General features: G+C 38.6%; 1 protein-coding gene across 1 annotated transcript in view; it reads left to right on the top strand.

Annotated features, from left to right (window-relative positions):
* Positions 1 to 13048, top strand: part of Itga4 (integrin subunit alpha 4) — an 82850-nt gene that overhangs the window by 54684 nt on the left and 15118 nt on the right. Inside the window, exons 18-21 of the mRNA XM_004660285.3 lie at positions 9524 to 9674; positions 10743 to 10838; positions 11519 to 11598; positions 11973 to 12062. Of these exons, the coding sequence (XP_004660342.3) occupies positions 9524 to 9674; positions 10743 to 10838; positions 11519 to 11598; positions 11973 to 12062 (417 nt within the window). The remainder of the gene's footprint in view (positions 1 to 9523; positions 9675 to 10742; positions 10839 to 11518; positions 11599 to 11972; positions 12063 to 13048) is intronic.

Below are 13048 nucleotides of genomic sequence, written 5' to 3'. Positions count from 1 at the left end.
TGTAGGTGGACTTCATGTTTATAAAGTATGTGGGGTGACTACTCAGTTAATCTAGAAACAGCGAGTACTAGCTACTTGGTATACCTGCATGTGGGTTTTGACTTCATGGATGTATACTTGAGTAATCTATCACTCTGCCATGTCAGTATTTGTTTTCTGTTGGGTGGATCACAAGCCTCAGACCAGAAGCGTCGTTCAGATGGGTGTTGGTGGGCAGCTTTACCAAGCTACAAATGAGCTGCACCTTCATTCGCGTGTATCAGGCACTCCTGGTGTCACCTTGTCATCTTTCATTGCAAGCTCTTTGGCCCAGAAAAGATGGGACAATGACATTTATATTAAAATATTAAGACTCCTTACGTCATAATAGATCAACATATGGGATTTTTTATTACAATTAAATTACTCAATTTTATTCTTATATATTTTTCCACAAACACCATCTATCTTGCCTCTTGAATTGAAAATGATAATGTTGCTTGTAGTTTAAATGTCAAACCCATGAGTATCTCAAATGACATAAAAATGTGAAAGAAGAACTGGAGAGATGGCTTAGTGATTAAGGTGCTTGCCTACGAAGTCTAAGGACCCACGTTCAACTCCTCAGAACCCATGTAAGCCACATGCACAAAGACATTCATGCATGTGTACCAGGTCACACATGCACACAAGGTGGTGCACGCGTCTGGAGTTCTATTGCAGTAGCTAAAGGCACTGGAGTGCCAATTTCTCTCTCCATAAAAAAAGAAAAAAAGTGAAGGGGCATATCTTTTATTGTCAGTTTTATAGATACATATTTTGATCATAATCACCCTCATACCCTTCATACTTCAACTTGAACTTACTATTTTCTCTTCAGCTTTGAGGGTTTGTGTATGCATGTGTATGTGCATATGTGATTCACTGAGTTTAATTAGGGTTGTTTACATGAACATGGGCCGGGGTTATTTACCAGAACACACGTAACCCTCAGTGACTACACCACTGAAGAAAATATCTCCCTTCCTTCAGCAACATTGACTGCCACTAACTCCTCCTTAGGGAGGGACAAAGTCTTCATGACTTCATCCACCATTCATGACAGAATGTTGACAGGCCCAATATAACGCAGGCCTTGTACAGATGATGATAGTCAATGTGAGGTAATGAATGTGATGTTTATGAAGTGGCATCTATGTCACCTTCAGAATAACACCTGGAATGCTTGCTAGAAATGAATGGCCTAAGACTTCGAATGATAAACAGAACCTTTGGAGTCTATACTAGAAACCTTCTCTATTAGTAGGGCTCAAAATTCTCACCACAGTGAAAGCTAAGGAGCAGTGTGGTAGTGATGAGCTTCTGATGGAAGTCAGACTGACCTGGTACAAATCTTAAAGCTATCATTTTACTAGCCAGATATCCTTTTAAGAGAACCCTTTTTGCCACTTTCCTCATTGTAGAATAGTAAAAATAGTATCTGTTCTATAGGATTGTTTTAAAGAAAAACATGTACTAATGTACTTTCAAAGCCTTGTACTTGTTTAAAATATGTTGCTGACTTTTATTCCCATTTCTGCAGTTTCACTCTTGAAGGTTTCAGTTATCTGTGGCTAAATGTGATCTGAAAATATTCAAAGAAAATTTTCAGAAATAGTTATGTTTTAAATCATGTGCAATTTCGAGTAGTGTGATGAAATCTCACCCTTCCCACTTTCTTTTGTGTAGTGCAGTCTGTATACGTTACCTGACTCCTAGTTATTGTGTTGCTGTCTTAGGTATCAGACCACTGCACTATCATCATGGTTGTCTCCAGTTACACTGTTTTATTTAGTAATGGATCTAAAGAGCATGAAAAGAGAGGTTGATAGGTGTATTATAGTATATTCTTATAATTGTCTCATTTTACTACTTTGGGTATCTCTTGCTACAACTAATTTATGAATTAAACTTTATTACAAGAGAACATGTACACACACACACACACACACACACACACACACACACACACACACAGCCAAGGCATCCACTAGCAGTTTTGAATTGTATTCATGCAGTTAATGGAACTACTGTTCATTACAGTTGAAAACTTACTAGTCATGATAAAAGCTTGTTTTAATTGGGTCATCATATGAAATCTTCACCACTGTTCTGGATGTATACCCTCTGTCCTGAGAATGCTACTGGCCATGAATGGCATAGTAGTTTCAATCCAGTGGCATAAATGTCAGCATAAAGGGAGCCCCAGACGTTTTACATCAATTAGAAAAGTTACAAGCTATTGCTATGAGGTTAAAATATCTTATTTTAGAAACATTGACAAGGGAGCACTTCTAATTAAGTTCTGAGACCCACAGTGAAAGCTTTGACTAACTGCTTTGCATTTTGAGTAAATTGTTCTCTGACAGACAAAAATAGACCTCTCCACATTAGGGGTCCTCTTTCCCCTCTTAGTGAGTCAGAAAATTGGGACCATATGTTGTGTGCATTCTCCAGCTATAACTCCTCCAGCACTAATGGAATTTATGTGCCCCAGATATATAAACCTGTTTTAAGTGAATCTATTTACTCAGTAAAAGACAAGAGTCTCTGACATCTATAATAATAAACTGCCAAGAGCACAATAAACAGTTCTGGTACATACTCTCTAACCTTTTCATTAGGTCCAAACCTCCTCCTATATGTCTCAATTCCCAGGACAATAAGCCACATCCAAATGCATGTCCATAGCAAAGTAAAGATGAATAAATATGACTTTATCAAGATAACAGATGTAACAGGAGGCATCAGCACTATCACACAGGCTGTAATATATTGGCACTAGTCCCCTCCTTAGACTTCATGCCTCTGGGGAAAGTGACAGCAATTTCCCCTGAACAAGTGTCTTCATAACAGTTATGAATTCTTTTAATAGTAAATTACAGGATCTTGACTGATCGTGGCCTAAACAATAAAGACATTTATGTGGCATGATAAGCAGTCTGGAGGGAGAATGTGGTTGCTGGTTTGCTGAGCAGCTATGAAAGACTAAATAGTTAAAAGCTAGATTTCCCATTCTTTTTGATTTTTCCTCATCATGACAAAATGTCCACTGTTGCATCAAGGTTCCCATCAAGAAAAGAAGCATAAGAGCAACAGTGCTTGATTTCTTTGCAAGGCTTCCTTTCCAGAAAGGGGAGTGCCTGCTCTTACCCCAAGTAACATGCACATGTGCTTCCCCAGGACTGTCACAGATGGGCTGATAGACGTGCTTGTCTTCCTAAAGATCAAGGGTAGGCTACCAGCTACCCAGTGTACCCCGTGTCTTGTTAGCTGCTAACAGGGAACTCACTGCTGGCAGTGAGTGGCATGCCACCTTGCTTTTTAACCCCCAAAGAACTTGTCTAAGCGAATGCCCCACTAAAACTAATCTAATGAAATTTTCTCTTCAAAGTAAAAGCCTGCTGACCTCACGAGGTTCTGTGAGGATGAACGATATGCTGCTGCAGTAAAGTCTGGTCATTACCAGCCCAGACTTCTAGTCCAAACTCTGCTGTGATTCGCTCCTTTATTTTTTGTGCTTATTCAACAAAATCTTCTCAGATGTCAGGCCTTTGGTGTATTCAACTAAGTTTGTTTTTTGGTTTTTTTTACTATTTTTATTTTCATAAAGTCAATAATCAAAAGATAAAAGTTTACCTCAGCTTAGAGATTTCCCTTTTTTCAAAAAACACCGGGTGAATTTGCCACTCTGCCCACCTTCCTTTACATGGGTATTGGGGAATTGAACCCAGGCCAGCAGGCTCTGTGAACAAGTAGCTTTAACTACTCAGCCATTACCACACCTTGCAAATATGTTGACACATTAAAGTCAGATATCAATTTGCATTATATTTTCCTCTAGTGTCTTGATCAAAAGCTAGTTAACCATAAAGATCAAATTTATTAGGAAAAAGGATAGTGATAATTCTAAGATTTAGAAAACATGTCTTGCAAAATAAAACTGTTGTTCATTCCGTTGAAACACCAAGGCTAGTGATGCAATAGATTGACTCTTTTTTTTTTTTTCTCTTTCACTTATTATCATGATTCTCATGGGATCTTGTTAATGAATCATGATACAGTAAGATGTACATGTCAAAGGAGTAGAGATTGTGGGAACATCCCAAAAGATGTTAAGAATGAAAACTTCATTGCTACAGGCAAGTAAATCAACCCTGTGCTTCCTTAAATTGCTTCCTGTTTTGTTATCAGGCCACAGCAATGAGTAAGGTAATTAATACAGCTTCCCAGGTTAAATCCTGCAACCTGTGCCTCTTTTAAAGACAGAATGAAGCCGGGCACACTGGCATACACTTATATTCATAGCATTCGTGAGTTGGAAGCTGGAGGATTACAAGCTTAAGGCCAGTCTGGGCTGTATAGCAAGACCCTATTTCATGATTCCATGTATGTGCACTATCATGGTTAGTGTCAATCTTGTGGATTCTAGGTGGCTTTGTAAATTTCAAACCTACATTTTTAGTGGAGGATGAACCACGTGTCCAGAGAGAGACCTCTGGTTCAGTCTTGTCGCAGATCCAGGTGCACACCTGTCTCTTAACTTATGTCCCGCATAGAATGCTCATGGGTGTCTTTCTGATGGCTTCTTGTTAAGGAATCATGATGCAATCAGATACACATTTCAAAGGAGTAGAGTTGCGATTTTGGTAACATCCCAAAATAGCTTAAGGATGGAAATGTTGCTGCTGCAGGCGAGTGAGCACGGTGCCTCATTGGCCGTTGTTGTGGAACCTAGCTGTTTATGCCGATCCTCTACCTTCTGCTGCTTGTAGAGGTGCCAAGTCCCCGCCCAAGGGTGTTCACTGACTAACGCTTTGGTTTCATGCCAGAATATTTTGTAAACCTCAATTTCTAGGCAGCTCTTCTACAAGGCTTACTTAAACTTTAATGCCACACTGAAGTGTACTTCTGGAACCTTATAGGTGCCTTAGTTGTAGCATGACATTAAGAGTAGTGGGACAGCTGTGATCTTCACTCTCATTTAACACGCTCTGCCAAGTAGATGCATGGGAACCTGCCCTGTTGGTTTATAGCATGGACATGACAAAACCATGGTCATCTCCTAAGTGCTGGGATCTCCCACAGGCACTCACTCAAATTCTTCCAGTGGGTGACAACAGCCATGGTCGAGAAGGGTGACTGCATTATTTCATGTTCCTCCACCAGTGTGCAACATCTCAAACCTAAGGGCCATAAAGAAGAGGTGGTCCACATGGCAGTGTCCTTCATTTCTTTCTGTCTCAGGTGTGGACTGCTGTAAAGGAGGTAGCAAGCCATGGGTGGAGTACTTCTTTCCTTTCTGCACACCTATTGTGGTTTGAATGTAAAATGTCCCAAATAGGCTAATGTGTTTCAATGTTTGGGCCCCAGCTGGTGAACTGTTCAGGAAGGTTTTGGAACCAGAGGTGGCGTTCTACTAGAGGAAGTGGGTGTAGCCATGGGCCTTTAGGATTTATAGCCTGGCCTCACTTATTGTTGCCTGTCTGCTTCCTGACTCTGTAATGTAACTGGCTGATTCCTGCTCCTGTGGCCATCCTTTCCCCACCCATGATGCAAAGGATCCCCTTGAAACTATAAGCCAGAATCAGCCCTGTCCTTATCTTACTTCCTGATAGGTGATTTAGTTACAGCAATGAGTAAGGTAATTAAAATAGTTTCCCAGGTTAAATCCTGCCACCTGTGCCTCTTTTAAACATAGAACGGAGTCACACAAGTTTGCATACACCTATAATCATAGCACTCATGAGGCTGAAAGCTGGAGGATTATAAGCTTAAGGCCAGTCAGGGCTATATAGAAGACTCTATTTCAAAACAAACCAAACAATACAGAATGGATTTTAGTTAAAAGTAATGTTACATTGCAAGTTGATTTTGAAATCATAATCATCTGTCAGCTCTATATCTGTAGGCTAGACTTACTTTTTAATATTTTATTCATATATTTATTTAAGAGAGAGAGAAACTGGATATTCCAGAGCCTATAGCCACTGTAAATTAATTCCAGATGCATGTGCCACTTTGTGCATCTGGATTGCCTGGGTATTGGAAAAACGAACCTGGGTCCTTAGATTTTTGCAGGCAAGTGACTTAACCACTGAGCAATCTCTCCAGCCCCCAGAATTACTTTTCTGTGAAGAGTCAGGGAATATTTTCACCGTATTGGAGAAGACATCTCAGCCTCAACTTCTCAGCTGGGCCCTTATAGTTCAAAAATAGAGGCCAGCTGTGTTCCAATAAAGCTTTATTCACCTAAGCAGAGAGGAGCAACTGTAACCTCAAGACAGGAGTCTCCACATAACAGTTCCATGATGATGACATGCTTGACTTTTTTAACATAGTGATTAGGAGTATATCTGTATCTTTCTGTTAGGTGAAAATAGTTTCTTATACTATATAACTTATTCTCATTGCCAAATAAACCAAGATTCAGAGATTTTTTTTAAGGAATGAATCCCGGGTTTAAAAAAATGAGTCAGCTCCCAAATACATAGATACACAGGGAGTGAAGGAGCAAAAGATGGAGATACACCAGTAAAACCACAGCTTTGTGTCCAGTGAAAGACGATTGTAGTTACACACTACAAACTACATGTGTGTGTCCAGCAAAAGACCATTGTAATTATGCACTGCATACGACGTGTGTGTCCAGTAAAATATAGTTGTAGTTATACACTGCAAACTACATGTTTGTGTCCAATAAAAGACCATCATTGTTATGTACTACAAATTACATGTGTGTGTGTCCACTAAGAGACCATTGTAGTTACATACTGCAAATCACTAAGCCTCTATTGCTTATGGAATGGATAAATAAGAAAGGGCACATTTATAAGACAGAACATGGGCAAACCGATGACAGTAACCTACAACCCTCCAAAAATAGAACAGCCACATATAATTCCATATACTGTAGGCCTATTTGTATGAAATGCATAGCTGGACAAAACCAGTTTGACATTTGAAATGTTAGTGGATTGGGTAACAACTGGAAGGGAGCTTGCAGCACTTTTTCTCTGTGAGTGATATCTTTTCTTTATCTGGGTGCCACAAGCCTCAGTACATGTACTTAGTTTATCAAAACTACTGAGTTGAACATTTAGAACATGTTTTGTTGTTGTTTTGCACACACACAGTTGAAATGGCAAATTCAGAATAAGGTGGTCAGAACTTTTAGGTATAAAATGAACAGTCTAGAAGTTTTCAAAGAATGCTGCCATTATATGATAGTATTCTATGAAGTATGAGTGTTGGGGCAGCATTAAAAGTAATTTTGTTTACATACATATTCTAGGATTCACAAGAGTTAATAACACTGAAAAATAATATTCCTTTTCCATTATTTACTTTTCTGTAGTTATGATGCCATTAATTTTGTCATTTTAGTAGTTTTATCACCACTAAAGCATTCTGATGTAGACAACCTTACAGACAGATATGAATGTCATAGTGATGGGCATTTACCTATTTCTTGTAGTCATTTGAAATACGTGTGCCTTTACAGAGCAGATAAACACAGCTGTCCAACTGTAAGTTGACTGAATATAGATTGAAGACTGCATGAACTTTGTAAAGGCAATAACTTATCCAATAATTTTCTGGAATATTTATACACCTCCCAATTGTAACTCAGCTTTAAAAAAAAAATCTTATATTCACATGTGGGCTTACAGGCACATTTTTTTTTTCACAGTAACTGTGTTGCTATGCTTAGAGATAACACATAACCACAATATAGCATGTTGCTTCCAGGAAAACTTAGCCCAGTAGTGAGAGAAAAAATGGACAATGATTTGACATTGTGAATTTTCCACCTTATAATATGCCAGGCGTGCCTCAACCCAGGGAGAGGCCACTGACAGCAGTGTAGTTGGGAAGGAAGCAATGCAGGGTGCAGTTGCTCAGAGATGAACTTCTGGGTGCTGGAAGTGCCTCAGCTGAAGCTGGAAAAACAAGTGCAGTTCAGGCAGGTGCTTGAAGCAAAGGTGTTGAAGGAAGAGGCAATGTTGGAAAAATGGCAGGAAATGTCACAGTTTGCTTGGGTAGCTGTTTATAGGTAAATGTGTGAAGGATAAAGAAGAAAAGAATGGACCGTGTAGTGGAATTAAGGGAGGGCTTACCTTAAAGATATCTAGATAAAATGACCCCTCCCTGGTCTCAGAGCTCTTCATTCATAGAAACCCATTATTCAGAACAGATGTTTACATTTATTTATAAATCTACCGCTACTGCATTTTCTCGATTAGAGAAGAAAGTGCATCTTAACTATGCTTATATGAGCTACCAAAAAAAGATCTGATTTCTTGTATAGAATTTTTGGTTATGCTCAGTGATGTTTGTATCTTAAAATAAAGCATAAAGGCAGATATCCTAAAATTGATCTTTTATATCCTTTGAGTTTAGGCAATTCACAAGTTTCCATTCTGCCTTTAGTATCTCCATGAAGAGTTTATTTATTAAACACAAATCTTCTAGACAATGGTATGAGATGTGCACAGTCTTTGGAATTGTAAAGTATAGGTGAATACTTGTTTTATTGTTGTGTCTGTGTTTATGCATTACTTTGGGTTGTAACTTTCTCTAGTTAACTATTTTTTTTTTGAATTTTTATATAGCTATACACTTACTGTCTTTGGGGAAAGTTTATAAAATCCTAACATGATAGAAGTACAAGTTTCCTCTGGTAGAAAGAGCCTTGGGTAGAAATACTCACTTGCTTTGAGGTTCAGAACATTCTGGCTGTGGCTTTGTGTAAGTTCTTTCTGCCTTAAGTTCCTCCTGTTTAAAACAATCTGAGTATTTTATGGAATGCACATAAATAAGTCTTCACAATAGTCATTTTAACATTATGACAGATGCCATGGCCAAGGCCTAGCAATGCTAACTGAAACCCCAAATCATCCATTACTAAGGTCTAAACTTATGTGTCTGGTTTCACAGTAGTCTTTACTTTGCAGTCCCCAGAACGATGAAGTATGTCCTTAATTCTGGTTTTAATTCGGCCAACTTCTTGGTGAGATTAGTCACCTCCTTCAGAAATCTATTCTCATCTGACAGGTTTTGTATCACACACCTGCAGGACATAGTGATTTTGAATCACGCTTTCTTCATTTCCACTAGAACACCATCAGTGTTTTCTCATTACCCCTTTTTCCAGGACCCTCTTCTAATGTTTATGTTAGAACAGTGGTTAGTCCAATGTCTCTTCAATGATTGAAAGAAAATGAAAAGAGCCTTGTCTTTAAAACAACATAACAAAATAATGAGGAAAATGTGAAAATCACAGAAGTTAAATAGAGATACAGAAAAGCAGAAAGAGCCCTTCTCAATCTTCTTTGGTGATAGATAATTATACTTTTTTGAAAGATGAGACATTGAGGTCTGTAACAAAGATTGAGACATGCTTGGATGAGATGACCTAAGTATTTTATGTTTATGGATATTATATATGCAGAAAGGTTTGTATTTCCTAAATGAGATCTAAAGAATATTTCTTAATTTCTAGACCATATGAAAACAAAACGTATCTTGCTGTTGGGAGTGTGAAGACATTAATGTTAAATGTATCTTTGTTTAATGCTGGAGATGATGCTTATGAAACAAAACTGCATGTCCAACTTCCCACAGGCCTTTACTTCATTAAGATTTTAGACCTGGTAAGTAATACAAGCTGCAATAGTAAAATGTACTCAAGTTTTTAAAAGTATGTAAATGTCATATTAACTGCATTGATTAGGTATCAAAAGTCCAAGAACAATTCTGAGTATTTAGACATCACTTGGCTTCTAGTTATTTTGAGACTTTATGCCTCTCCTCAGAGATACAATTTTGTGGAATCTAGGTGCAAAGGTGTAAGATGCCTGTTCGCTCGTGCCTAAGGAAAGGCTGCTTGTGATGCATTGCTTTCTTCCTGCCACATGTTTTAGAGATGCTGTGATGATGCTCCCCTCTGTTAGGGACCTTGCATGAGCACCTGCAGAGCTCCATGACATGTAGCCAGAGGTACTTCATTGTCACTTCCGGTTGGTCACCTCATGTTACCACTGTGACTCTTGAGTCCATTGGTGAGATATTGCTAAGGCTGAGTAGCAGAGAGCAAAGTCTCCTTCATGTTTGCCTTTGAGATCTCCCTGTCCCTTAGCAAATCACATTTGAGAGAGTTGGTCTTGGGTAAAGTAGGTGGAATCATAAATAAATTTCCACCAAGGGCTGTTTGAGAGAGGCCTCTCACCTCTCTTACAATAACTGTTTAGCCCTTTCTTTAGAGCAATGACAGCTCATTTTGAAAGAAAGGAGAGTACTCCAGGCTTCAGAGAATACATAATGTATACCTCTTGTGATTGTAGTAACCATGATTCAGTGCTTTGAACACATTTTCATGTACCTTAAATATGGCTAAAATATGGGCTTCTGGGTTCCTTGCCACCAAAACGTTTAAAGAATTAACTCTTAGATTAAGTAGGAAGAATACTCGACATTATAAAGGCAAGGGATTTTTATTGCAAATTCGCATGGATATTAACATATCCTTATTTTATATATACACACATTTATATCACTTATTTATATTGCCATTTACTTATCCCCAAACTAAAGAGACAATGGTTTCCTAAGGAAATGCTTCTAGCATTTCTCTTCAAAAGCCATCCCTAAACTTAGGCTATAAATTTCATATTCCCTTCCTACACAAACCAGTTGTTTCAATTTTTTTTTTTTCCTTTTAGGAAGAGAAACATATAAACTGTGAAGTAACAGACAGCTCTGGTACAGTCAAACTTGATTGCAGTCTTGGCTATATTTATGTTGATCGTCTCTCACTGGTAAGCATTTCATATTTATGGTTTTCATTTACTAATCAATACATATTTTCCTACATTACACTGACATGATGCTGCATTAAGAAAATGTACCTTTTAGTTAGTATTGAAGCTAAGTGATACAATGAAGGTAAAAATCAACCTTCTCTGAAATCCGTGAGCTTTGTGTATACATTTTTGGCCCTTCAATTGTTGAAGGTGGAGGCACATGTTTACATCAGGACGGGCGAGTGAATGTGTCAATCAGAATTCTGTTTGCCTGCTCATTCCTTGCTAGCACTACTCCCGTCTCACCCCAGGCGACCCTGTCTGCCAGGCATGTTACCTCTGCTCTACTAAAAAAAGGAAAAAAAAAAGTGATTTTTGGCACGAGTCCTTAGTCAAGTTGTTAAAGCTTCTCTTAATTTTTTTTCTGTCTCAACGTGTTTGTCTACAATCAGAGAAGGCTTTGTCTGTTAGTGTGACATTTGGAAATGCTTGAATTTTAAAACTGCCACAAACCCAACAGTTTTTGTGCCTTACTGCCCAATTAAGGTAACTTCTACCTCTAGAATAGTTTTAATTCTTCGTTCAGTATGAAATCACCACCACAACAACAAAATTACTAATAAGAAATGAAACTCAGTCTACAAAAATATGTGTTTTAGATTTTTACAAACAGGTCTTTTCTCTCTGTTTTCCAGATAGATATTAGCTTTCTCCTGGATGTGAGCTCTCTCAGCCAAGCAGATGAGGACCTCAATATCACAGTACACGCCTCCTGGTATATTTCCTCATGGAAAAAAAAATAATTGTCCTATAGTAAATGCACCCTACGTTCTGAGAAGGGCTATAAAGGAAGCATGAAGCTGTGTTACATTAATGAGCTGCAGAAAAAAAAAAAAACAAAAAAAACTACTCAGACATAATCTGTAACAACAACAACAACAAAAACGCCTCTGTCTTGCTTTAGGATCAAATAACAACAGCTCAAATAGTGAGAACAAATTTCTACCAATTCTTACTACCACACCCTTTTTATTCCAATGCTCATAAAAGGCACAAAACAAACCTCTATTAGGTACACATAGCATGCAGTTAGTTCTGAGGTTATTTTGTACTTGATGGAGTCTAACAGGCTACTTTCTGTTTGTGTAGTGAAAACGAAGGCGCCATGGCTAAAATAAAGGATAACACAGTGATTGTGGCATTGCCTCTACGGTATGAGGTTATGCTGGCTGTTCATGGGTAAGTCAATGCAGAGGGCACTGCAAAGTTAACACTGGGTTTTCAGTTCTGTTGCTTTCTATCTTCATGAAAGAAGCAGGTTAACACATGTTTACATGGAAATACTCTGTCTCTTAGAAATTCCCTCAGTGTGCAGTTTCCTTAGTTAGCAGTTCATTATTTTAATCCACTCTATAATCAACACAAATACTATATCAAATAGCCTGCATCACCATACCAAGTGAAGTTTAAAGGAATGAGTACTTGGCCAATCCAGAGCCACCCCCCCACCCAGCCCTACAGTGTCTACCTGGTCCTGGTGTGGCAAATGTTGGAGATATGAGAAAGCTCCCTGTATGCTGTTGTCTCTTGAAACCTCCTAGATTGCAGACTTCTACAATGTCCGCCTCAGGGCCAGCATTTTTTCTTCCTCAGGATTGTAGGTATTTCTGAGTCGATTCTACTCTGATTCAGAGGGTACAGAGAAAGTATGAGAGGAATAAGAAGTCTTTAATGACCTCACTGTCAACTGCTCAGCCTGTTAGTCTGTTTTACACCATTTTATAAACCACTAGAAGGCATGACATGTAGAACAAAATGGACATGTGCGTGTTCCTTTTTCTTTCTTTTTTTATTTTATTATTTTTTTATTATTAGTTTTCTATTCAGCAAATACAGGCAGTTTGGTACCATTATTAGGCTCATCCGTGACCTACCCCCTCTCCATCGGCCCCTCCTTGTTGAGGTATAAGGGTCGTGCCTTGTAAAGTTAGCCCACAGTTTTTGGTACGATAAATGTCTCTGCATATCCTGACCCAACATGTGGCTCTGACATTCTTTCCACCCCCTCTTCCGCAAAATTTCCCTGAGCCATGTTGGGTTCATTTTTGGTCTGCTTCAGTGATGAGGTGTTGGGGCCCTCTGAGGCTCTGGCTCTCTGATTTGGTAGGTGGTGATTTTTCTCTGTGTTGGTCTCCTTCCCTCTTGTGCTGGTATCTGGTTCATCA

The sequence above is a fragment of the Jaculus jaculus genome, chromosome 4 (genome assembly GCF_020740685.1).
Source record: "Jaculus jaculus isolate mJacJac1 chromosome 4, mJacJac1.mat.Y.cur, whole genome shotgun sequence".
NCBI lineage: Eukaryota > Metazoa > Chordata > Mammalia > Rodentia > Dipodidae > Jaculus > Jaculus jaculus.
The sequence above is the reverse complement of the archived record's forward strand: the minus strand, read 5'-3'. Positions and strand labels throughout refer to the sequence as shown.